This window comes from Melozone crissalis, unplaced genomic scaffold (assembly GCF_028551555.1).
Source record: "Melozone crissalis strain CALT ecotype California unplaced genomic scaffold, PUWL_Pcris_2 ptg000004l_1, whole genome shotgun sequence".
Taxonomy (NCBI): Eukaryota; Metazoa; Chordata; class Aves; order Passeriformes; family Passerellidae; genus Melozone; species Melozone crissalis.
Genome location: NW_026535782.1, coordinates 11,957,432 through 11,984,265, shown reverse-complemented (window position 1 = coordinate 11,984,265; position 26,834 = coordinate 11,957,432). Strand labels below are relative to the sequence as shown.

At 43.3% G+C, this 26,834-nt stretch overlaps 1 protein-coding gene across 1 annotated transcript; it reads left to right on the top strand.

The window, feature by feature from the left end:
• Window positions 1–10,629: 10,629 nt before the first annotated feature.
• Window positions 10,630–11,346, top strand: LOC128939426 (tetraspanin-7-like). The gene has a single exon (XM_054280373.1). The coding sequence runs from the start codon at window positions 10,630–10,632 to the stop codon at window positions 11,344–11,346; it is 717 nt and encodes a 238-aa protein (XP_054136348.1).
• Window positions 11,347–26,834: the final 15,488 nt, after the last annotated feature.

Here is a 26,834-nt window from a genome sequence, read left to right as displayed (position 1 = left end):
GCCAGCAGGAGGTCTCAGAGGTTCCCTTGAGCCAGGATTGTGCCAGGGATCCCTCTGACAACTGTGGTGTCTCTGCAAGAGCCTGTGTGGCTGTAAATTGGGTTCTGCTCTGTTGTGAGTAATGAATGAGAGAGTTGTGGTAATTGAATACTCCATTAATTAGCAATTGCAAGATGAGTCACTGGTGTCTTCTGAGAAGCCTAATGTGACATGTAAATCATGTTCTTAACATTTAATAAATTGAATATCTTCTTTAAATGATGCTGTTGATGTGGGATTGTTTTGAGATCAATGGCAAATGCCAGTAGTGAAGAGAGGGCATGGTAGAGATTCCTGGATTTCTTCATTCAACTCTACTCAAATACACTTCTTTTTTATACTGAAACTGATCCTCATGGAATGTTTACCAGCCACAGCACAGTATATCTAAAGTAAGTTTGTTGTGTAAGGAGCCAGAAAGGCTCCTCATGAACATGCCACTGTTTTAATGCATAAGAATTTCCAGGGATTTTTGGAATTTCTAGGACTAGGAACGAGGAGGGGAAGTTAAGTGCACTTCTGCCTGCCCTTCCTTCCTGTCTTTCCTTCTTTTCTTCCCTCCCTTCTGCCTTCATCTTCCATCCACTCTGCCCTGTTCTTTCTCTTTCTTAACAAGTTATTTTTACATAAGGTTTCTGAAGAATTGAAAGGAGTAATGATGACATCAGCCAGAAGAGCTCGAATGTCTTCAGTGATTTCTAGTTTGTAGCAAATAGAGACCCAGTGCAACATTTGAATCAGCGCCTGAGCAGATTGCCAGGGAAGGTTCCAGGCTGTTTCCTGGATGGCCATATGTCTGTCCAGGTCACGACAGATTTTTAAGAACTGGTAATAAAGAAAAAATCACCCCTACCACCCAAAAAAGAAAATCTTGAGCATTAGAAACGTTATTCAAGCATCTGACCTAAACTGGTGTTTGCCTGATTCCAAGCCCAGTAGCTGATGCTGTGTGGGACTGGAGGACAACTTTCCCTTTGTAGCAGCCTTCATCTGTTTAAACATTGTCACGTCTTCTCTTGCCTTCTCTAGATTAGTGAGCCTTAAGATTTTCTCCGTGAGTCCCATCCTCATGGATACTTGGCTGGGGTCGGCACTGCACACTGCCAGGAAAACTCACCTGGACTCATCACTGCTGAGCGCTCCCCAGATCAGCAGGATCCTTCCCCGCCACCTCCGGCGTTTCCAGCTCGGGAGCAAGGCGGGGGTGCCGTGACCATGGCTCGTCGGGATACCGGCGGGAGCGTGTCACGGGCGCGCTGGGGCAGCGACGGGGAGCAGAGGGGGGGGAACAGAGGGAAGGGAAGGGAACAGGGGGCGGGGAGCAGAGGGAGGGGACACGGCGGGGCTGGGCCGGGCCGGTCCCGCGGGGCTGCGCCGCCCCCTGGCGGCCACGCTCCGTCAGCGCCCCTCGGGGGTGCTGCGGCCCCCAGAGCCGCCCCAGCCCCGCACCCTCCCTCTGTCGTCTTTGCTCGGAGACACTATCCATCTCAGACTGCGAAGCAGAAGACAGGCAGAGTGACTAGCAGCTTCGCGGAATTTCTTTGACCGTCCTCCCTGGAGGAGATGCGTGGTTCCGTCATTTCGAGCTCACTCGCTGCATGTTACGGCTCAGAAAAGCCCCCGAGGGCCACCTCCAGCGTGCTTCACTCCCTCGGATCGGGAGTATGGTCTGAATTCACGTTGCTCCTAAACAGCGTCATCTAAAATGCTCAGAGAGAAGTTAGAGAGCGTTTCTGCTGCACCCAGGAGGGATACGGCTGTTGTGTCACTCGGGAAGCACAGAGATGGCTGCCTGCCATGTCAGGAGTGCCACCCAGACCCAGTGCCCTCCGTGCACCGGTGTATCTGCTCCTGCGGCTGGGAAGGTCTAGGAGATGTTTCTCCTACACTGCGATGGAGCTGCTGTGTGTGGCTGGAGTTGGCTCCAACAAAGCTGATTTGGTAAATCAGAAGAACCCAACCACACACAGGACTACTTCAACTGTCTCTAGACTTTACAATTTTCCCTTAAAACTTGTGTGAGGTGTAGGGACAGTTCATCATGAGTGGTTGCTGTGAAGGGAAGCTGATGACTGTGAGCAAGGCTTCAATAGCCCGGGTCCAGCCCTAGCTGCTGTGCTGGTGACTGCAGCATGGGCACAGCCCATGGTGCTCTGGTGCTGTGCAGTCCACAGCGCGCATAAGGAGGAGGATGGTGCTGATGGCAGGGGGGGTGGAAAGGCTCCAGCTCCTTTGTTCTTCCTCGGCATCATCCCCACCCCCTGCTCTCCCCCTTTCCATTAGATTTGTAGCAGACCTGCAGAGCGCAGTGCATTGCAGGGGCATTCCTAGTGCTTGTGGGTAACACAGCTTTGATACAGATGCTGCATCGGCACAGGGCTTTTTGTGAGATCGTTCGTGTGGGAGGCATGTGGAGCAAGAAACATGGCATTGCTGTGACAGCAAGGTGAGTGTGAGACACTGGCTCTGGGCTTTCCTTGTCCAGGAGGCAAATTAGCCACTGCTTCTCTACAGGAAAGGCTGGAAAAGAAGGCAAAACAGATTGTACACAGATGTACCTCTGTGAGGAAGCTGAGGATTGCACAAATTAATCTTTCTGTTCACCAGAGGTAAACACAAGTCTCACAACAAAACCTAACCCCCATAAGCTTTAGAAGACAAGGAGAGACAACAGAGCTATTATATGTGGTCTTGTTCCTACACATGAACAATTAAATTGCACGGTGCTGCCTTCAACTAATAACAGACTGGATTAGAGCTACAGAGCAGAAAATCTGGGCTAATGCCAGTTTGCAATCCATAATGCACACTTGTCTGCCTCAGATTTGGAAGCTGTATGGCATTACGGGAGGCTTTGGTTGTAATCCCTGCAAATAAGTAAACAAATGAGTTGAAGATAAAGACCACTTAATGAAGCACTGAAAATCACTGCTGATGTCAATGTGACATGTGGACACAATAAATAGAATGAGGGGTCCAGATACTTGGTTTAAAGTTGTACTGAAAACCCTGGTTTGGCAATGGGATTTTTTTCTCTTAAATTCCTCTGTTCTCAAAAGCCTTGGGGCATACATATACAGGAACAGCTTCTCCTACAACAAATTGAACTAGGGATTGAAAGAGCTGGGTGCTTTCTGCTCTCCACTGATTCCCCAGGGGATCTTTCTAAGCAAAGAACAGTAAGTTAATTTGAGCAGGTGGTGCAAACATTTTCCCACATACTGCATCCATATGTGGAATCAGTGAAAGTGCTGTAATCAACTTGCCCACTCATCAGCTCCCCTATTTGCATGAGCTGTAAGACTCCTTATGTGTACTTGCATTCACTTGAGGACATAGCTTGCACAACTGAAGTCTCTGGCAAAGCTCTCTCTCACTTCAGTGGCCACAGGACCTGGCTCCAGGAGCTTGCTGTGAGTGTGCTGAAGATGGAGAGCTTCAATACCATTAGTATTGTATTAGTTCAATTATGTAATTCAATTAAAAGAAAAATCAACCCTGTTACATGATTACAATCCCTTTCTTACTAATATCTAGAAATACTATGATTCACAAACCCCAGCTGCTTTTACCTTCATAGATTAGATGGAAAAGTGCTTAACACATGAAAGGTCCCTTCACAATGCCTTTCTCCTGAAAAAAGAATTAAGTTGCTAATAAAATCATTAGGGCACCCTATTGTTACATGATGTTTGTGTGTGCATGTTTCAGTAGTAGGTAGTAGTCATACGATGCAGAATCAGAACCTAAAATCCAAAATTATACCTACTACATATCAGAATATTCAATTGCCTCTCAAGGATTTGAGTCAAAAAGTCAATTCCCATGCCTGTGTCCTCTAATGGACCTTGAAACAAAGAGGTGGGATTTCCAAGAAATTAAATATGTTCAAACTTTCTGCAAAAAATCCTGGGCCATACACCTAAAGATAAGAGTGAAGAGAAGGAAGGAGACATCCTCAAGATTTCTAAGAAGGTGGACAACTTACTGCTTAAATGCAGACAAGTTTGAAAAGGACTCTATTAGGAAGAAAAATGAAGAATAAAATTACCTCATGGTTGGAGGTACATAGTTTGTGGTAATTGGGAGCGTGGCTGTGGCAGAGCCTCATCCCTAATGCACTACAGCTGTGAAAGGCAGGTGAGCATCATTGACAGCAATGGGACATGGAGTGCCCACAGTGCACTGACCATCACCAAAGGACACACAGGTGCAATGCAGGAAGGCTATAAAAGATTGGGCTAAAGAACAAGGACAGCAGGCACTTGAAGTTTTTTGTTATGATGTTGGTCTGTATAGGCAGATGCTCAAGGCCTTCTGATGAGGTATAGTGTTACTTTGTATGGGTGAGTGCTTAAAGCCCTCTGAAATTGCATGGTGATACTCTGTGTACTGTGGCATGTGCTGTGACACATGGTCACAGTGAACAGCTTCTGCTCACCTGCCCTTGTGGCCCTGGTGGAGCAGTTTAAAGAGTTATTGCCCTTCAATCAGAGTTTAGTGCCCCTAATGAACTTGAGAGGGTTTATGCAAATCCATCCTACCTGGCATGACAGTTGCCTAGAAGCACTCTTGTAATCTGTCCCTCCATCTCTGGTGAGAATATAGGAATTAACAGCAATAACTTCCCAAGCTACTTGCTTAAGGGCTACCTGTGCCCTGCAACAAAATTTCTCCATCTGAAAACCTGAATAGTCCCCAGACAGGTTACTGCTTAAATTGGCTGCTTTTCTTGAGAAAAGAAATCCAAACTACAACAGTATAAAATCATACTGTTTATGTATTATGGACACATCCAGCTGTGTGTGCTGGGCGTTTTGTCTAGAAGGATACTGTGAGAGACTATTGAAAACTTTGCCAAAATAAAGAGATTCCCACATCTGCTGTCTTCCCTTGGTCAGCTAGATGGGTGACTTTGTCATAAAGGAAAATTAAGTTAGTTAAGCAATACTTTCCCCTCATGATCCCATGAAGATCAGTATCTTTAAAAGTACATGAAAAATGTCACACAAAAATAAAAGAAGAAAGTTTTCAGCAATTCTTCCTATGGGAAACTGTAAGAAAACTTATTGTAGTTCTTGTTTCTACCATGCTGATTAATGCTTTACTGTCTACAGACAAGCTATGGAATTAATAATGTAACAGGCATTTTTAATACAAAATTATGGTAAGAATACTTAGGATTTTATCATCTTAAGAAAACAAAACAAGATCATTCATATCTGAGTATCAGAGAAGGACTGGCAGGCTGACAAATGATTGTCCTGACTAAAGCAATGAAGCCAGTGTGGGGTGTTGTTTGCACACAGGCTGTTTCCTTTGAATAAGCCTTTCCTGACCTTTACAGCAGGCAAGAGCAATGCTTCCTTGAGGACAGCACACTTCATGTGAGCAATTCAAGGAAGCTGTAAAAGAACATGGATCCAGGCCCCAAGGCTTGGAAAAACCCCTGCTGTTGTACTGTTGTTGTGTTACAGAAAAGCCATAACCAGTCACCTCAGCAAGGACATGGGTTTGAGTGACCCCAGGATAAATGTGCAGCTCTTTCACCAGCCCACACACTGTGTGGTCACCTTGTCCTCTCCTGTGATGGCAAGATCTGCCGAAGCACAGAAGCACAGCAGAGACAAAGAGGATACGTGTGCAGGTAGGAATCAGCAGGTACGTGTGGAACACCTGCCTTTGCACTGGACATCTGTTTTCTGCTAAATGCTTCAGCTGTGCAATTGTCCATGAGATTTCCCAGTCCCTCACCCAGGGGCACAGAAAGCATGAACCTTGCTGGTAACCAAATATTCTTTTTCCCCACTAACCTTGTGCCAAGCACCAGTAGGAAGCAAGGGACTACTGATAGGTATTTTTTGATAAAAACACATTATGGGCAACATATAGATCACCTCTATACATCAGGTTGTGTGCATTATATTTTTTATACAATGAGCAATGACAGCTGTTCGTTCCATAAAGCTACATTTACAATATCACTAAAAAGTTTACTGTCCATTGATTGCATAACAAACCAAAATACATGGTATATTGGGGTCTGTTTTATGCATCCAGAGGAATAGTCTTCTCCCTTGCATCAGCATTTATGAACTGGAAGCCCCCACTATTCTGATAAAATTAAACAGAGAAGTGGTTGTTCTATGCAATGTGACACCCCAGTTTACTCTGTTTTGGATTGGCTACTCCACATTTAGTATCATGGCATTTGTTTAAGATAAGACAGGAAAAGGGGCTATAAAGAAATAAGGTCATTAGCTTTCAAACCCAGCAAAGGTGAAACAAAATTACACCAACCAAGTGAAAAGTGGAAGAAATCTTTCTTGCTGCAGATCTTGTAAATCTCAAGTATGGAAATCTGTATTGATAAGGGTTATATGAATGATGACTTGCCAAGTACACTGAACTGCTGTCACTATGCACATGACACAGATCCCACATGTGAAATGCTTTATACCCTCAGCTCCTAATACAACAAGTGGGAACAGAGAACTAGTAGAAATATGTTCAAATATTTTAAAATTAAGTGTAAAATTTGCCAATGTTTAATCTTATCTTGTTCTCCCATTGCTCCCTGAAAAGTTTAAAGATTTACTTTTTTTTTATTCCTTTGACATGGTATTTTGACACATTACCACCAACCTAGCCTGCATGCTATTTGGATATACTAGTGTTGAAATGTATCTGATGTCCAGCATATAATAACTTTCTGTGGGGTCAGTGGAAAGTGCAATGAATTTTGCCTTGAGAGACTTGCTCAAGGCATAGATCGTATTTTCCTCTAGTTACAGTGAAGGTACAGCTAAAATTAAATTTTGTGCTCTATTTTAAGGTTAAAAACCACATTAGAAGTAAATCATTAATTCAAAGAATCTCCGATCATTGCTATTAATAGCAAACTGATATATAGCAGAGATTACACACCTGAGTTCCTAAAATAAACTTGCTGTGAAAAAAAATAGCACTTATGCTAGTACAGATGGTGAAGAACAATAGTACATTCCAAGGATCGGTAGGTTGAGTTCTTCCTTAGGATCAGAGTTGCTGCAGGTGAAGACATCTGCTCAGCTGTGCAAGCTGGTAGGAGCCCCACCCAGATGCCTCTCTGCTCTGCCCAGGCTGCATCTCTGAGTCTGCTGATGAGCAGAAGCAGTTTATCCAATATTTCCTCTTGGACAAAGGGTTTGTGATGGGGCAAGTAATACGTGGTGTTTCATAATCTATTAATTTTCCCTGAAGAGAGCTGGAATTGGAATTGAGTTCTGTTATGAAATGGTGACACATTTCCTTCCCAGAAAGAATGGAAAGATTAAGGGGAAATTCTCTTTCCCCAAGTTTATCTTTTCTCGTTCAACCTGGACTTGCACCACATCCATGCTGCACAGCCCTGGGAGTCTGTAAAACTATGACTTCTGTTTCATCTGATTAAACTTAAAGATAACTTTCAGTTTTAGATAAAAATAATTTCAATAGGAATTAGGTATCTTACACTGAAACACTGTTTTTTCTATTAACACTTCTATTGAACTCAAATGGACTTGAATTTACGGTGTAAGAAATCACTCAACATGACAAAGCATTGCTAAATCAGACTTTACTATAGGAGACCTTTTTGTTTTGTACTTACAGGGATCCCATCCAGTAGGCATCTTGTCCATGGGAGGAGCTCTTAAGCATATTGCCAGACAATAAACTACCAATAATAAATAGTGACAACATCAAAGGTACACTAATGTAACACCAGCAGAACTTATGCTGGCATCATAGGACTTCTAGCTTTCCCCAAAGTAGATATGCAGGTACTTTATCAGCTCTACTATCTCTCTGTAAATCATGACATGAAAATCTCATTCAGGTGTCTAAGGAAAATACACTTGAGAACATCAAACCAATACTTTTTAAAGCTACTCTTGCTACCCATATTTTTGTAGTGGAGCTCCTAACTACCTGATCTGGCTCTCTGTGCCAGTACTGCCACTCATTCTTCTAGCCAGAAGTGCCTTAAATAGTCATGAACTAAGAACCAGAAAAAGGCTCAGTTTCCTTGAAAAGCCATGAAGAATCCCTGCATTGTTATTCCCCTCTGTAACAGAGTGATGGGAAATAGTCACTTCAGAATTTCATGTGTAAACTCCTGCAAAAAAAAAAAAAAAAAAATCACAGGAAATCAAGAGGATCACTTTAAATCAAAATCACCATGCATCTGCCAGGAAGAGGAGGTAACACTTAAGATATTACCAAACCAAAAGAGTAAGGAAACAGGAAAATTCATGCTTCAAGCAGACAGCTTTTCCTTGCCAAATAGTATTGCAGAGTGCTGCCTAATTAGGTATCTCCTGTCACCCACGTGTCCTTCAGATGCACAGTTTGGCAGGCAGCTTCTTGCATCACTAAGCACCAGTTTTCTCTAGGATATATTAGTTTGCATTTTCCAGGGTGAATCTCAGTGCATTTCCTACCCAAGTTTGTAACCACTCTTTGAAAATCAGTAGTGCTGCTCTTAGTGAGGTTGGCACATCTGAATCCTCCCTTCTTATGGTATTTCCACAACACTTCGCTTTCCAAAACAACATGGAATGGGACATCTCTTTCATCAGATTGTCAGTCCACATATCACATGTAATGCAATAAAAATTTATTCACTTGTATGATTTCATGAGATTCTTTAACTGTTTTCTTCCTAAGATGTCAATATAATTTTTGATTTGGCCAATGTCTGAAAAATCAAGGTGTTCTAGTAGGTTTATTTTTCAGACACTGAACCTGTTTCACCATTTCTTACACACTCAGGGAGTAGAATCCAACCTCCTCTACTTACCCAAACAGTTCCAGGAGCATGGATTATGAGAATGGACAGAATTTAAGGCCTCTAATAAAGAACAAGTGATTTTTCAGTTATGATTATGCTAAATTAATGGTTTGACACCTATAATTTGCTGGTTGTGCATTAAACCTGTGCATTAAGATGTCACACATAAAGCACCTCCTTTCCCTCCCTAAATCTGTTACAGAAAGAAATCAAGAAAATGTGACCACTGAAACACAAGTAAACCTCAGAATTCAGTCCCAAAAGGGTTTGATAAAGATGTCAACCACAACAACCTGCTTTTTTGGTGTGACTGTTGCACATGCAAATTAACCCCTGGAGATGCTAATTCTACCTCTGACTGAGACACTGTCTCTTTTACAGTTTCCTACTGATTTTTTTTTAACCTGGCTTGTAGGAGTAGCTTACCTTTTGCTCTTTTGCAATGAGACTACATTGGTGATGGAATCTCTCCTTGTAGCTTGCTGGGCCACTAGTTACGTAACAGTGCCTTGCTGTGGTTTAACGTCTTCTCAGCGGCTCAGTGTTATCATGGGCTAAATCAAATGAATATTTAACAGGGCCAGGCCACACTGAAAATAGTTTCTAACTGGGAAAAGCTAAACTGAGTCACTGACTGAATGTGTAGTTAGTTAATATTCAGGTACAGATTTATGCTTATTTGTACAAAAGGTCCTAATAGTACAGCTTGATGCAGTAAAAGAAATAAAACCAAAACCTCACGTTATGCTTCCTGTGGGTTATCTATGTATTCAGTATTACTCCTAGTGCTTATAGAAGTTTAGTCCCTTGCCTAGGGTAAACCTGGGCTGCAGTATATGCCATTAAAGTTTAACACTGAGCTTTCCAGTTTCAGAATGTTTTTGGCTGAGGGTCCGTGTCACAGACATGTTTTATGAAAAATCCTTTCCTTAGGATTTTTTCTCCTGAGAAGCCGAGAGGCCTCAGAAACAAAATGTAAACAATGGTTATCTGCTGCTGTGGAATGCAACAGGTGCATCTGTGATTGGTCTCATGTGGTTGTTTCTAATTAATGGCCAATCACAATCCAGCTGTCCAGACTGTCTCGGTCAGTCACAAGCTTTTGTTATCATTCCTTTTCTATTCTAAGTTAGTCTTCCGATAAAATCCTTTCTTCTATTCTTTTAGTATAGTTTTAATATAATATATATCATAAAATAATAAATCAAGCCTTCTGAAACATGGAGTCAACATTCTCGTCTCTTCCCTCATCATGGGACCCCTGTGAACAGCACCACAGGTCTGCAGTGCTGCGGGCAGGGGCAGCTGCCAGTAACACCCGTTTACTTCGCCCGGGGAGGGGAGAGCGGAGCCCGGGGCCGGCGGCCGAGCAGCTGCTCGATCTGACCGGCTCGAACCCCCGGCAGAGCCCCGCAGCGCGGCCGAGAGCCCCGGCCCGCCCCGGGCCGCGCCCTCAAAAGGGGCCGGGGCGGAGGAGCTGTGGCAGTGCCACCGGGCCGCGCCCTCAAAAGGGGCCGGGGCGGAGGAGCTGTGGCAGTGCCACCGGGCCGCGCCCTCAGAAGGGGCCGGGGGTGGAGGAGCGGCGGGACTGGCACCGGCTGCAGTGGCACTGGCCCCGGGCCGCACCGACCGACGGCTGCTCGGAGAGCCGGCGGGGCCGCACCTCGGACAGCGCCGAGGCGCCCGTGCTGCGCAGCGCCCGGCGGCAAAAACGGCCGCGGGAGGCCCTCCCCGTGACCGCCACCGCCCTCCCCACGACACCGGGGCCCGAGGGCACCATGACCCTGCTCAAGCTGTCCCTCATGGCCTTCAGCTTCGTCTTCTGGGCAGCGGGGCTGACCATGCTCATCATCGGCCTCTGGGCCAAGGTGTCTCTGGGCAGTTACTTGGCGCTGTCGGCCAGCGGCTACCCCAGCGCCCCCACCATCCTCTTGGCCACCGGCGTAGCTGTCATCATCTGGGGCTTCCTGGGATGCTTCGGCGCCGCTACGGAGCACCGGGGACTCCTGCGCGCCTACAGCGCCTTCCTGGCGGCCGTGCTGGCGGCCGGGCTGGCGGCCGGGCTCTCGGCGCTGCTGTACCGCCAGACCCTGGCGCAGGGCTTCCAGGAGGGGCTGCGCCGGGCGCTGCTGGCCTACGGGGAGGACGACGGCGTGGCGGAGGCCCTGGACGCGCTGCAGCGAGCCTTGTCCTGCTGCGGCGTGGAGAGCTACCGCGACTGGCTGCGCTCGCCCTGGGCGCTGGGGCAGAACGGCTCGGTGCCCCTCAGCTGCTGCCGGGCCCGCCGCGGCTGCCAGCGCCGCCCGCCCGACGCGCGCTGGCTGCACCGCGACGGCTGCTTCGGCAGGGTGTCCGCCTTCGTCGGCAGCAACCTGTACTGTGTCGCCACCGCTGCCCTGGGGCTGGCACTGCTGCAGCTCGTCGGCATCGTGCTGGCCTGCCTGCTGGCTGCCCGCGTCCCTGCCCACCTGCTGGGCATCGCCACCCCTCGCTGAGTCCCCCCACTCCTGCCCCTAGTCCCCTCCCGCTCTCTTCTTTCCCTCATAACTGAGTACATCCCACTGGGAATATCCTTCCTTCAGATTCAGCATTTCCACTTGAGCATCGTCCTCCAGGCTCCATTCCTCTGGAGCCTGTGTTAGGTGTGCTATGAGCATCTCAAGTCCTTCAGGGGGGAAGGTGCTGGGAAGGTGCGTGGCCATGTGTCCTGCAGGGCAGCAGGTCCCCGCTGGAGCCTCTGGACAACTTCTGCAGGGAGTGGTGGCAGCATGGATAGACATCACTCTCTGAGGCAGCAGGGACATCTGAGGCAAGGCTGGCCGGTTTTCTGGGTGATGTAAACAGCAAGGCACCTAAACGTGGAGCAGGAAAAGAGTAGAGGGTCTAGGAGAGCAAGAGAGGTGTCTCAACATTACACCTTGTGAGAATTCTTCTGAGACTGGAAAATGATGTTACTGGAAAGCTGCTGGAGTGCTCGAGGGGCAGGCCTGGTCCTGGGGACAGCCATGCCAGCAGCTGGCTCTGGGAGCTGCTTGAGGGACGGTCCAGCTCCGTGCATCCCATTGCCGCAGATATCCTCCTTCCTTCGGTGAGAGTGAATTCAAGCTGTCCAGCTGTGCTTTTCTCGCTGATGCTTTTCCAATGCCGATTTCCATCTAAAGGTGGAGCTGCAGCTCTAAGCGTTACTCCCTCCTTCAGGATGTGCCTGTCCTCGTCGCCAGTGTGTGGCTGGTTATAGATATCTTTGCAGGGCTGAAAAGACCTAAAACCTTGGTCCCTGTTGTACAGGAAGACGGCAAAAGCTGTACGATCAGATCTGATGAGGGATGGCAAGAGGAGGGAAGGATACATTGCCCTTCAGAAGTTTGCTTTGGACTTTTACTGTGAACACCAGGATGAATGGAACAGGCTGACTGTTTTATAGAGGGGTTTCTAGATAACAGCCCTCAGACTGTAACATTGTTCCTCTCTCAAAGGATCTGTCTCTGAAGTCTGCCCCCACCTACATTTTTGAAGCCAGGTCTGTATGCAACCTGAGAGTAAATGGAGAATCCCCAAGACTTGCTGTGTAGCCCTGGGTGTATTCAGGTCAGACAGCAATATAAATCTACAAGAATTATTTTTGCAACAGATCTGGGTTTGCATTTGGAGTTTGAGGAAAAGCAAGCCATGCACTTCAGAGGGTACTGAACTTTCATAGCTTAACTCTGGCTTCTTTCCACTTCCTTAAAACCTGTGAGCTCTACTTTTACATATTTCTCTACCTTGCAGCACAAAGACATGCCTACCTTAACCAGCAAATGGGGAGGAATGATTTCAGAAAAGAAATCGAAGAACCACAAAGGAACTCCAGAACATGGCATCTCTTAGGAATGTGGCTTGCAAAGCTGTGGAGGATGATCAAATGAGTAAAGAAGATGACTGGTAGCTTCATGGGAGGAGTGGAGCAACTTTGGGGGGAAAGCTTTTTTTCATGTATTAGGCAGCTATTTAGCTATGATAATCATGTTCCAGGTTAACAGTGTAGTAGTGTGAACAGTCTTTGCAGTCATTTGGGTATTCATCTGCATGGGTGGACCCTGGAAAGGTGTTAGGAATCTCTATAGGCAAAACAGTGCTTTAATTTTGAGGGCTGATGTTTATTATTTTACAAAATATAATTTTTATTTTTGCTTGTAAATGTCTGTGTATATTTTTTGAGTTATGCAATAGTGGAGTTCCTGTTATTTTCTGGAAGTCAAGATGATGATGTACAATTTTAACAATGGGCAAGAAGTATAGTTTGTATGGTAAATGTTACTTGAGAAATAAAGTTTAGCAGCTGCTGAAAGCAAAACAGATCACTGTGTCAACTCAAATTATTTACATTTCTGAATGTCTACACAAGGTGCAACTAAATGCAAGTGAAATGAAGTGTACATTGACAGAAGCATGTTGTGGGTTTTAAAAATTATTATTCAAAAGATCCATTATAGGTGCAATAAAACAGGCATTTGTAGAGAGTGTGGGAAAGGGACATGGAATTGAACTGGGTTTATAAAAAGATCTTTATTTGAGTTAATAGGCTCTGAAAATTTAGAAGAATATGACATTGCTCTATTTTTACTTAACTGATGACTAAAATTATTTCTTCTTTGATTTTGACCCTTCTTTGATTTCTTCTTTGATTTTGACCCTTTTTGCTTTATGTGACACATAGCTGGTCAGTCAAAATGAAGTACTCTGCTAAAACACATTCACACATAGTGTAAATGTGCACTTCAGTGAATTTGCTCTGGTTTTAACTTGCTAACAATATCAAAATAAGAATAAGTTTGAAACATACCAGTGTATGTTTGTATGATGATCAGGTCTGAATCTGAGGATATCAGCTGAATGTAATGAATAATTTAAAATGTAAACATCACTCTGCATTCTTGCCCTCACTAAAATAGGATAAACCTTGGCAATGACCATGTAAGTGCTAAATATATTTATATCACCAAAGATTTAATGAACTGGTTGTGAGTGTTGAATATTTTTTGCCAGTTCCTAGAATTAACTACATTAACTTTTGTAATTGTAAGAAAGAAATGTCATTCTTCTCTAATTAATTTCCAGATTAAGAGATTCCCAGTAGCTGTTTCAATTGTCTGGAATTCTTTGTGCTCAGTGACCAAATCTTACTTTAAATTTTAAAATTTATCTGGATTCAAGGTTCATTTTGTTCTGGATGGTGAAAATGGCTGTAACTGGAAAATGTTACTCTGGTAGCACCATCTATCCCTTGCTGGAATATGTGTTTGTCTTCCGTCATCTGCTTCAACTTTAAAGTCACTCATCAAAATGGTATATTTTAATAAAAGATCATGCAATTTTTTGCAAAAGGCTAATACAAATTCTAACATTACTGTGTATTCAAATCAAGGAGCAGGGTTGCAGTTGTAGAAACAACAGCTCTGTTGTTTGGACAAAGTGAGATTTAGGATTAACAGGGTGCTAAGATTAGACCCTTGTTATGAAACAAGGACTATTTTATAATGCTGATCTAGAATGCCAAGAATATAAATCTTTCAAACTTCGAAAGTGCTTTGATATTTAATCCAATATGAATTATTTGCTGTAGCTAAACTTTGTGTTACAGAAAACCAGAACTAAAAATGGCCTTTATAACAGATGAGTTTTTAAATAAGAACAGGTGAATTTTTACATAAGAGATGGCTATTCTGGGGTAGAAAACCTAAACAATTGGCCTTCCAATGTGTGTAGAGTTTACTTTTAAATGCCGCTGTTTACTTTGTGCAACTTGAAAAGTTAATGGCAGTCACATTTTCTCCTTGAATTCTAAGATTTTCAGGGTGATACTATGAAAGACATTGAAAGCAAACTAGAGTGCAAAACAACCTAGTGGTAGGATCTCCTGTGATTCTTCTGTTTCCATTTCAGTCATTGTAGGGTAAGCCTTTAGACAGCAGTAGTGAATATTTCATTGGTTGTGCACCCACTCTGCATCAAAATGGTAAAAATATGTATTTCTACTCAACTCTGTGTGATGCAAACCCACAGATTTCACTTTGCTCAATATGCCATTTTAGTTTGCTGAGAAATTACTTAAAGTACCACAATTTAATCCTGCTTTGTTGTGCCCTCTACTGTTGCTATCTACTTTCTGGGCCAGTAAAATGCAAATATCAAAGAATTTAGTGTCCCATGTTATCACAGAGAACACCATCACACATACACATTCTTCAGAAGCATATTGGTCAAATATATGGATTTGCTTGTGAATGAGACAGAAAAAAAGGAGCAAACTAAGGAACCTATTCTGTCCTTCACATTACTTTTGATTTTCAATTAACACACAGTACTCTGTTGTAAGGAGGAAATCTTTTGTTAATGCTTTTAAATCTACAAAATAGAATTTATGAGACCATCTTATCTGGGCTACCTTGAATTAAAGAATTAAAATCAAAGAATTAAAATTAAATTAAATTAATTTAATTAAAATTAAAGAATTAAAATTAAAGAATTTAAATTATCAAATTAAGCGTTATTTAAAATGCTCTGATTCTATAAAGATCTCTCTAATCTACCTGAAGTGGTTTCTGTGCAGCTTTGTTTCTCCTGTGCACTCATTCTCCTTATGTCTAGAGTAACTCTTAAGGTTGGCTAGATTTTGAGTTAAGTAGTGTTTGAAGCTTCAGTCTTAGACTATTCCTATTTTGTAGATGTTATCCCTGATCTGTCATATTAGGGTACTCAGGCTGATACATTATGAATATAACATTTGTATTTGTTGGTTTTGAACAGTATCTTGAGTCTTAGGCAGGGCCACAACAAAATAAAGGGAAGTGCAGTGCTCATATTGACCAAGACAGACAACTCCTTGGGACTGACAATTCTTGAAAGACTATCATATTCCATCCTAACGCTACAACAAAGAGATCACATACTGCTTGGTAATTCATGTTTCTAGTTTTCCCAAAATAATGGTTCTACAGCTTTTCTCTGTCTTAGTTGAATGCATCATCCTGAGGTATCAGCACTTTAGAGAAGTGGTGTGGTCTCACAACCTAAGAAAAGGAATCTTTCATGCTTAGTGTTAATAATTTCAGATAGCTTCTCTTCTTCCAGGTCACAGAGATGGGGTGCTGAGAGTATCTCTGGTCACTTCTAGGACTGACTGGAGGGCTGGGATTGAGAATATCTTGGTTAAAATGTCAGCATCAGTAGCAGTAGTTCTACTGCTTTACTGCTGTTCTGAGGGCATCTTCCTGGGCTGTTTCTCTGCTTTTGGTTCCTTGAGTTGGCAGACAGCACTGTGTAGGGTCCCAAAAGCCACCTCTAGGACAAGATTCTCTTCTCAGTAGTTGTGCTGGAGTATTATATCCTGTTCTTTGCCATAGTGTACTGGTGTCCCAGTAATCCCAGGGACTGCCATTCTTGCCTGGAAACCCTCAGAAGAGAAGAGGTGGAGGCTTGTCAGATGCAGTGGCACCTTGAGTTTCAGTGCAGAGTTCAGGGAAAACAATCATGTAGGTAAAGCACAAATCCAACAGCTAAATATACTTATCTCATAATTTGGAAAATGTTGTTCACTGAAACAGGTAAAGAAAACATCAGAATAACTGAGGTATAAGCAGAATTGGAAACTCATTAATATTGCAAAATTTCCCACCAGTGTGGCATGTTCACACTTTCTTATCCATTTTGCCCTTCCCTTTACCTCTCTAATTCCACTTCTTATTCCTGGAGTGTATTTATCTGTAATCTCAGTTATTAGTTTTCTGCTACCTTATGGGCTCCCTTGAACAAATTCCTTGATTTTCTAGCTTCCCACCCCAAGGTGAGGCAGTCCTTCGACATCTGAGCTCCTTGCTGGAGAGGTTTTTAAAAAGAAGCCTTTTGATTGGCCTGTTTTAGTAACAGCACTTTTCTAGCACTAGTAGTTTATAATTATGTGAAAAATTTGACAGAAAGTCATAATTAAACAATGATTTCAGATAGCTATTTTTCTATTAGGTATTTGTTTCTTAGCAAAGGCAACGCTCCCTCTGCTCTCCTTGCAACACTCCCTCACTCACTCTCTGCTCCCCTTGCATATATCATCTTTCTTGGCTTGATGGTGTTGTTGCTGTTTTTTTGTTAAAATGATAATATTCTGGGAAACTTAGGCAGAAGATAAACTAGTAATTTGACATAGAAATAAGTGGGTTTTGATCAGCTCTAGTGATTACATTAATAATTTAATTAATAATGTTTAGAAGGTACCATTGAGCTAACTCATCAGAAAATAAATGTGTTATGAGACACTTAGTGGAGAAAAAATGAAGGTCCCAGAAAACAAGTCTCATGGCTTAAAAGCAGAATACAGATAATTTTAAGTCTCCTGGCAGAGGGTATTGAGACATACCCATGGTTCATACAGCTGACAAGTAGAAATGAAGAGATGATGTGAGTGCTGTTTCAAAGCCAGCTTTATAGCATGTTTGTATATGTCATGCTTCTCATGTGTCAGGGATGTCATCCTTTATTTCCATTCTATCTGATGTTCCTTGTGTGCTTATGACATTCACATTTATTTCTTACCCAATTTTTGCCTTAAGACACTCATCATGCTCTTTTCCTTTAGCAGGGGCTTAGCAGTGATGTTGAAGAACCATTCTGTCCTGCTAGTGGATCCAGGAAGATTTCTCCTGTGCTTCCTACATATTTCACACCTACAAAAGGACATCCCTATTTTTCTCTGAGCCTGCAATGTTCAGAGTCTTGTTTGCTTCTAATTTATAATACAAAACATAGATTAATCAGCTTGTCCACAGAGACTATAATAATAATAAAAAAGCTTCCCTTTAAGCCATTTGTTTGTCAGAGTTTACTCAATTGTACCATCTAAGCTTCATTAAAGTAATTCCCCTGCTGCTGCTTCCTCTCCAGCTTTTAATTATGACATTGTAGTACAATGGTCAGATCCTTAGCTGGTACATTTTTGGGAACTTCATTTTTTTTGTTCTTCCCTCTTGGCTGTTATCATATGATTTCTATCCTATATTTACATGTTTTCAAGGTGTGCTTCAAATGAGATTTTAAAAGTATTTGACACCCTCTTCTCCCACACAAGGATGAGAGGAACTGGCATCAGGTTGTAGCAGAGGAGTGTTAGATTGGATATTAGGAAAGATTTATACACCAAAAGGGTGGTCAAGCATTGGAACAGACTTACCAGGGAAGTGGTTGAGTCACTGTCCTTGGAGGTGTTTAATAGACAGGTTGATGTGGCACTTGGGGACATGGTGGCTTGGCAGTGCTGGGTTAATGGCTGGACATGATGACCTTAAAGAAGACAGTCCCATCTGCTGTCTAGCAATGGGAGCAGGCAGACCTCACAGTCCATCTCATCACAGCTCCCAGATCCCTGCTGATTTATTCAGGGCTGTGGAAGTAGTGTGGTCAGCCTGTGGTGCTGTGCTTCTATGGTCCATGCGGTTTCGTGCAGGACAGATCAGTGTGACTGTGTTATCAGTGCAAAAAGTGTTATCTGTGCTGTGCTGGCACTGTGCTGCAGGGGCTCTTTGCTCACATGGTGAGCACATGCTCAAGGAGCTAATGTGAAATGGGAATGTTACCTGAGGGTAACAATTCATCAAAGGGTAGATTCTAGAGATAAGAAGGAAACATTAAATAATTCTCCTCGGGATTACTTTTGAAGGCTCTGTTAGTTTATTCTGTTCTCAGGTTTGCAGAAAAAGACCTGGCAGCTGTGGAGGCTGGGTCCAAAAAGAGTCAGCAGGGTGCTCTTGTGACAAAGGTAGCCAGCCACATTCTGGACTGTGTTAACAGAACTGTAGCCAGCAGGATCAAAGAAAATATTAATTCTTTTTCTCTGGCACTCATGAGGCTGTGTTGGAACCAATGTGTCCAGTTTTGGACAAGATACAGTTGATAAACTGTGACTTATCTGGCCCAGGGCCACTAAGCCAGTTGGGAAGCTAGGCAACATGATATATTACGAGAGGCTGTGGGAGCTGGGTTTGTTCAGTCTGGAGACAAAAAGGCTTGGGGGGTCATCAAACAGCTGTCTTCATGTTTCTCATGGCATGATTTAGTATGCCCAAGGTGCAGTTCTCTGGGTATCAGAGCTGTCTACATTTGCAGATTCTGCATTCTTGTGTTTAATCACACAGTGGTCACTTGTAGGAACTGACATGCATGTAAGTCACACTTTAGGTCTGAGTCAGAACTGAGGGGGAAAGAACAATCATTACGTGAGCAAACAGTGTGTAGGATATTGCCACTGGGTAGCAGTGCATTGTAATATGTTTTTCTTTACTTGCAAGGAAGGCAAATGCTTAATTTCAGTCCCACTATGCCAGAAACAAGAAGTAGTGATTTTTTTTCACTATCTTGTCCAGCAATTTCAGGACAAGTCAGTTAATATTTATGTCCAGAGATTTTGTACATCATTCATCTTCTACTCCATTTCTTAAGCTGTACTGACTGATTTGTTGCTGTGCTGGGTGCAGGCACTTGGGTTGAAGTGGTATGAGCTCCTATTGTGCAGTTGTCCTTCCCTCACCCATTCTTGAGGATGTTTTCAGCTTAGAAGGGCTGAAGAACCATGGCATAGCCAGGAGCAGAAGCCCAGACAGAGGACAGACACCTCAGTTGGTGAGTGCCATATAAATCTGCCCATATAAATCCCCATAATCTGGGGCACATGCTGGCATGGCTAACCCTGCTCCTGGTTGCAGTGATGGCTCCCACAGAGCTGCCTGAAGCATCTCTGCATGTCACTTCTGGGGTTCACTCACTGCTGTTACCAGCTTGGGAGAGCCCACACCCATTGTGAGCACCAGTCAAACTGCTGGCTCATAGTAGGATTGAATGAAAACTCTTGAAAAATATAACCAGATGTTAAACAATAGCCACTGAGTGCTAACAGATGGGACAGGCCAGTCAAGTGTTCTTGAGGCCTTGCCTTGGCATGCAGCAGCTTTTGTAATAGAATATGGCTAAGTACAGTCCTGCATTTTTATTTTCTGTATAATGGGAATGTGTTATACACTCTGAAGAGGCCAGGATAAAAACTGATTGCAAATGCGTTATAAATTTTAACCTGCTAAGAAAATCTTGATCTTAAAAATGTGCTACAATGCATTTTGGAACACTTCAGCTACACTTTACTCACAATAAGCTTCTGTGGATGAGTGGATGTTACTTTAATGGTCCTGTACTTACTGAACAGTATGCCTTGAGCTTATAGCTGGTACTTTTATTAATGTGGACGCTTTCTAGAAAGCAGATATCATGTCAGGAGGTACCCTTAGGCACTCTGTACCCTCAGTACACTGCATGCTGGGACAGTGCTTTTTGGGAAATAGGAGTTTTACAGGCACAGCAGGAAGCTTTCCTTTCAGTGAAATCCTTTGTGCCAGTGCAGGTTGCAAGCAAATTCAGGGAGTAACAATGTTGAACATGTGGACTTCAACTGTTCTGGACTATAGAGAAGGTGCTGAGAATGCTAGAGGGAATGGTTTGGCTGTTCTGGGCCACAGATCTCCTTGGGGAGAGATGAAGAGATTACTGGAATTTAGAGTTGTTTTGATACTTTTTTCTGTTGATGACATGTATCCTGACACAGGACCTGAAAATTGGGGATGCTCCAAAACTGGGGATGCTCCAGATCAAAGCCACCATATTCCCAATTCCTTTAGTGTCTGACAGCGCCCTGCATTCACTGGGCATGAATAAATCTGAACTGTGGAATCCAGGCAGCACTTTTTTTGGTATAAAATAAGAGGCAGGAGAAGATAAATGCTTAAGCTGACTATTTAAAATTTGGATCAAATAGAGTAATTCAATAGGTAAATGAAACATCTCTCTGAAAACGCTGTTATAGAACACCCAAGAAAACATCAATATCAATGTCATGTAACTTAAGTTTATCTTACCAATGCCAGAAAACTTTTCATAATACCCTTATGTAAGGATTTCCTGGTCTATTGCTTGTATTTTAAACAAGCACCTGCAATTAAAACATGCGATTTCTAGCTTCAAAATCCTCTAATTTTACTTTTTTAATAAGTAGAGCACATAAAGTGCCTTACGTAAAGAACAGACAAGAAGGCAGTTGTTCACCTTGCTGCCAGGCATCTCATTTCCAGACAGATTATTTTAAGTGTTTTAGAAAGTTTGATGTAAGAAAATGTTTGCACTTCAACAGGGCAGGTATTAACACCATTTCTGGCAAAAAGGACTGTACTATACAGTTTCATGTTAAGTTTCTTTTTATTTCTCCTGCAAATCTCTGCTTTGTACCCTGGGCTAATAGCAAGACTTTGGCCCCAAATACCAAGCAGGTGTGGCAGGTTGGAGAAATCACTGCTTGCAATGCTGCTTGTCATTCAGATTAAAATGGTGCATGGACACATTTTCCTAGAGGGCCCTTCACATGTGATAAAAAGTCAGTGCTTGACATAATTGTATTAGACACTGGAAAGCTGACATGAATTTTTTTCTTGATGCAAACATCAGTCATCTGCATTTTTTGTGTTCAAAAAGTAATTCTTGTCTTCCTTTTTAGAGACTATCAGGCTGAGAAATTTTTAGTCTCTTAGTGGCTGCACAACCGTTCCTATTCATCACATGAGCAAGTTTGGGCTGGTAAATTCTGGTGCTGTTATATTGATTGTTGTTATATTGATTATTGATATCAATATAACTGATGTTGTTATATTGATTTTCTGAGAATGTATTAATGTCATTAAAAAGCCAGTAATGCATGTACAGCTGGAGAAACTCCAGGAAGCTTTTGACAATGCAATGGACATATCCAAAGGCTAGTGTCTATCAAGGTAGCAGGGGACAGATCAGGCAACTGGATTCCATGTCACATTGTGTGGGATTTCTGGAAAGCCCCTCCAAAGTCATCTATAACAGAGGCAGACTGCAACTCACTCATGTGGACCCTCACCCACTGCATCACCAAATCTAGATGGTTCCAGCTTTGGGTGGCAGCAGACTTGTATGGCACCAAAACCTCACAGTAAACAGTCTCAGACTACATACTGAGGGGGAGGCTCAGAAGATAACCTCTGTGACCACAGCTGTGGAAAGAGACAATTCCTCACAGGCTGTTTCCCCCTCACAGTGTCTCAGAGGACTCAAATTCTTGCCAAAACCTGGCAACAGACAGATCCTTGCAGATACCACAGTGCTGTTTTTGATGCACCCTATAAGCTGCCCTAATCACTATGTTACAGTTTTAGTTCCTTAAAGATTTTAAGATATAGCACATCTCTAGGATTATTTTTGTTTCCTTTTTTTGTATCTTGCTCTCTGATGTAAAACAAAACAAAATAAAACAGGCTGAAACCACCACCACTTTTCAGTTTCACTGGACTCAAGCTCTACTTGTAATTTTTAAATATTTTTAGTTCAGGTGTTTATTCCACCTACCAACAATTTCTTCAGTCTAGCTAGGATTTTCTGAGCAGATCTACCTTTGGGAAACCTGGGCTGTCCCGAGTGAATACCAAACATGCCCTTTAATTTCACAGGTCACTGATGTTCAGATGCAGCGTGACGTGATCCAGTGCCCATCTTTGCAGAGACTGACCTTGCCCATCAGAAAATGTACAAATAAAAGTGTTTAATCCTTGTTGCAGACAAGAGAGACAGGGCCCTGAGGGACAGACTGGCTCCAGCAGCAGTGTGGCTGCTGCACACTGTGGCTGCATTCTGCACATGGGCTGTGCTGCCAGCTGTGCTCCATTATCCTACCTGGAGCCACAGAATGCCAGCTGTGGAACTGCCCTCCCAGCACAATGGTATAAATTCTGCCTATGCAAAACCAGTATTTTCCAAAAAGGAGTTTAACTTTAGTTTCCACAAAGCCTGCCTAGAAAGAGTTGTTTCATTTCCCTGGGGACTTTTGAGATCCCTGGATATTTATGAATGTACTTGTTCAGATAATTTAGAGGATGTGACAGATGGTGTACAGAGATGTGGAAACTCCTGAGTAAGTGCTTGCTTGGGCTGATGTGGACAAACAAGGACCCACGGGGCTTCACAGAGATGGGCTTGGGCTTCCCAACAGCCCAACCCAAAACTGCAGGATCGTGCCTCAGTGGGTTGTTACCCTGCTCAGCAGTTTGGGGGTAGCTTACCCAGAGCCAGCCCCACTCTCTGTGTGGTGATGCTCAAATCCTTTACATAATCTCTGTCTCTTCCACAGATTGGCTCTTATCTCTCTGTTCTGCCTCATCTGCTCCCATCCTGTGATGAGAATTCTCTGCTGCCTTCTGTCCCTGAAGCAATCCCATGAGACTAAAAAAGAAGTGTTCTATTAGCCTTCAGTCCTGGGTAATTTTCACCAGGTGTAATTACAGCCTGACTTCTCTCCATTGCCCCTGAAATTTTGCTTTGAAATTGTCTGACACTGCTTCCTATTACAAAAGCCATTTTACTTCACTTGGGGTGACTGCACTTCAGAAATGAGTAAAGTGATTTCTAAATGCAGCCTGAAAATGCTTTCAGCTAAGGGTTACTCTGCGTTCTTTCTTTATTTTCTTCCAGAAAGAATTCAGTAAATTTGTCAGCCAACAAAAGAGATAGAAATTTAGGCTTTATATGTACACTTCAGAAAGGAGTCTGGCTCATGAAGAGAAAGGTGAAATTATTCCTTCTCCTTTGAAAGCTGACCTTTCCTCTGGCAAGGTACATCAAATTACTGATTTCATTGCAGTACTACTGGGAGCATTCTAATTCCATAAAATAAATTAGCATAAACACAAAGCACATGTGACAGGTATATGAGAAAATGTTCCAAGTTCTTTCTGTGCAATATTAATATGTTATTCATCAGAGCTGTGAGTGAAGTGAGGGATTAATGTTTTTAGCTACATATGATTTATGATAGTGAAAGAACAAACATTGCTGCTTACTGTTAGGAGGGCGTTCTTTCCAGACAACTTAGTAAAAAGAATTTCTACTCCCTGTCTATCATTGAGATTAATTCAGATCATATTACATAAGCTTTTTGGAAACATGTTTTCTCTATTTCTGTCACCTGCACTTGCGACAGTTTTAGCTTTGATGTTGCACTATAAAAATTTTAGTTTCTTCCAGAAACTGATTATAAAACTCTTGATAGAGAAGACTGTACAACACATGCAAAGATGTGTAGTTACCTTGGTTGATAACAAATGGTAAGAAAAAAAAGTATGAAAAAATCAGATAAAGGCCTGTGTCTGCAAGTTACATGCAAGACCAATGCTATGATTATTTCTCAATAAGAAATTACATAAAAGGTGATTTTAGCTTTAAATTGTTAAAAATTTGCTGATTCTTAAGTCTAGCTTCAGGCAAGGCTTGAACTTTCATTGTTGCCACTGGGTGAATGCATAATTCATGCAATATGCAGGATTAATTTCTCTTATATGTCATTTAGGAAATCTGTTATTAAACCTAGTTACCAGGATAAGGGCTGAGACTGTTACAAATACTTATCATTCTAAATCATTCCAAATGATAGAATGACACATAACGGCAACAAATTAAAACATTTCATTTCTTTGAATGATGCTAATAATGGATATGTGTGAATATTCACCAGAAAAACTGGACATTCACTGAGTGTCGTGGTTTGACCGGAAATGGGACATCTGGGATATGTTGTTTTGCTGTGATTACCAATGGGTAATTGGAATTTAAGATGGGCACTTAGTTTGACCAGTGGGACATTTGGATCCGCCTCTTGAGACTACGAACCCAAGGGGTTAAAAGCAGGGCTCTTGGCCTTCGGAGCTCACTTGGGATTTCCGGCGTGAAGAAGTCTCTCCTCCGGCCCAGTTGCTGGCTGGGCTGGGGGAGGGGAAAGCCACGTGGCCCATCTACGGTAGGCCCGGGTTCGGAGGAAGGGTGGCGGACCCTTGAGCGACCTGTTTATTCCCCCCCCCCCCCCCAGAGAATGCAGCCCGTGCTCGAACTGTATATCTTGAAACTTGATATCATGTGCCGGCAGGCAGCACGGCTGGGAGTAGAAAGGGGGGGGGGGGGCAGCGGGCAGTCCGGCCGCCTGGGAGAACTTTTAACCCTTTGGGGAATGAAGGCTTCGCAGAACATTGCCTTTCCTGGGAAAGGGACAGGAGTGGAAGATGAAGGAAGAAAATCAGGCCAGTAAGGAGGGTCTGGCAAAGGGAGAAGAGAGATGTTGAAGGAATGGAGGAAGATGGAGTGGCAGTTTTTGCTGGACTCTTTTTTGTTGTATTTCCATGGACTGTTTCCTGGTGAGGCAGAGGCTGTATTGCAGGGGGAAGCGGAGGCTCGGCGTCAAGAGAGTTTGGTTTTGAGACCCCTCGGCCCCAGGGGGTATAGAAGACATGGGGGGGGGGACAGAGGTCCCAGGGATGTGACTGTACTCTGCTTGGAACGAGACGAGGCATTCTTAAAAGGCCCTGAAGGCAGGCCCCTGCCCCATCCCATGCCTGGTGGTGAGAGCACCTCGGCATGGAAAGGAGATGTCACGAGATAGCAAGATACCGGGCGGATTGCTGATTGTGACAAGAAGTCCGTGGCACAAGGAAGGACTCCGTCTATCCCTTATGAGCTGAAGATTTGATTTTTTCCCAAAGGGTGGTGCCAGACCGAGTGTGGATAATTTTTGGGAAATGTAAATGTGTTTGGGAATTTGGTGGGAGGAGGATAAGGAAGTGTTTCTGTGTAGTTTTCATTCTCCTTGTTTTTTTCCCTGTGTGTGTGTAGTTTAGTAATTGTGTGTGTAGTTTAGTTAATAAACTTCTCTTTATGTTTAAGTTGGAGCCTGCTTTGCTTATTTCCTGGCCACATCTCACAGCAGATATCAGGTAAAAGGTATATTTATGGGGGCCTTGGCTTTGCCAGGCCTAAACCATAACACTGAGTCTATACAGAACTGGTTTAATGACATACAAAATGTCACCTTTTGAATTAATTTAATAGAAAGAATAGAAACTTAGAAATAGAAGGTTCCTTTTTGAACTTTTCATTTCCACATGAAATGATTGTGATCAATGCCAATGTTGAAGTTGAATGGAAAAATTTCCATGTATGTACCAAAGGCAGCTCCTGCCAACAAATTAAAAGTGTTTAGGTCAGTCTCCTGGTGAGAGGGGAGAGGAGCAGGAGCAGCTGGCAGGAGCTGTTCAGGAATGCTGGCTGTGTGCTGTGTGTGGCAATGCTGTTTCCTGCACACAGCGTTGGGCATTCAGCGCTGTCAGCTCCCAGCAGGGAACAAATGAGCCCTGGGCAGCAGCACCTTGCAGCTCAAGGTTCACACACAGGCTGGTCCTCTGCCTGTCTCTCGTGTAGTCTCACTGTGTCAGACTCACTGGCTAGAGAGAATCTTTCTTACTGCAAGATTCTTAATGAACAGGACAGTTTTAACAGTAAAGGAGTGCTGGTGCTGAGACAAAGGACTGCATCCCACTTCAGAACACTGAAGGAAAAGGGGAGAAAATCTGTCTGCTTCAAAGTTCTTACCCACTGACCCAAAATTCTTAAGTAGATTTTGATTGGATATTTTCTAGGAAGTGTAAGAACTGAGCTGAATTCCTCACTTCATAACACCATGGAAAGGCAGTGGAATTGCTGCAACTGGTGAATAAATCAGTGTACCCACCTGTACTCATATTGTCCACCTTGAAAGTGCCAGAGTTGGAGAACTGTGGGTTTTTTACTGTGGCCTCAGACAGCGCAGGAATGGTTCCTGCAGGTGAGACAGGTGTGGCATCCTGAAGCAGCCTGGCTGGAGCCTGCTGTCTTGTAAGCTGGCAGGCTTGTATGAGCCATTAGCTGAAGAAGAAACCTCAAGAATCAGGATAGAGAGTATAGCTATGCTCAGCCTGTATTGCTACCTTTGCATTAAAAAATGTGAAACCCCTCAGAGAAGGAGAGGTTATGCTTGCCCAAAGGAATTTCTTTGTGTATGGTGACTCAGTGGCAAGAGACATATTAATAATAAAGT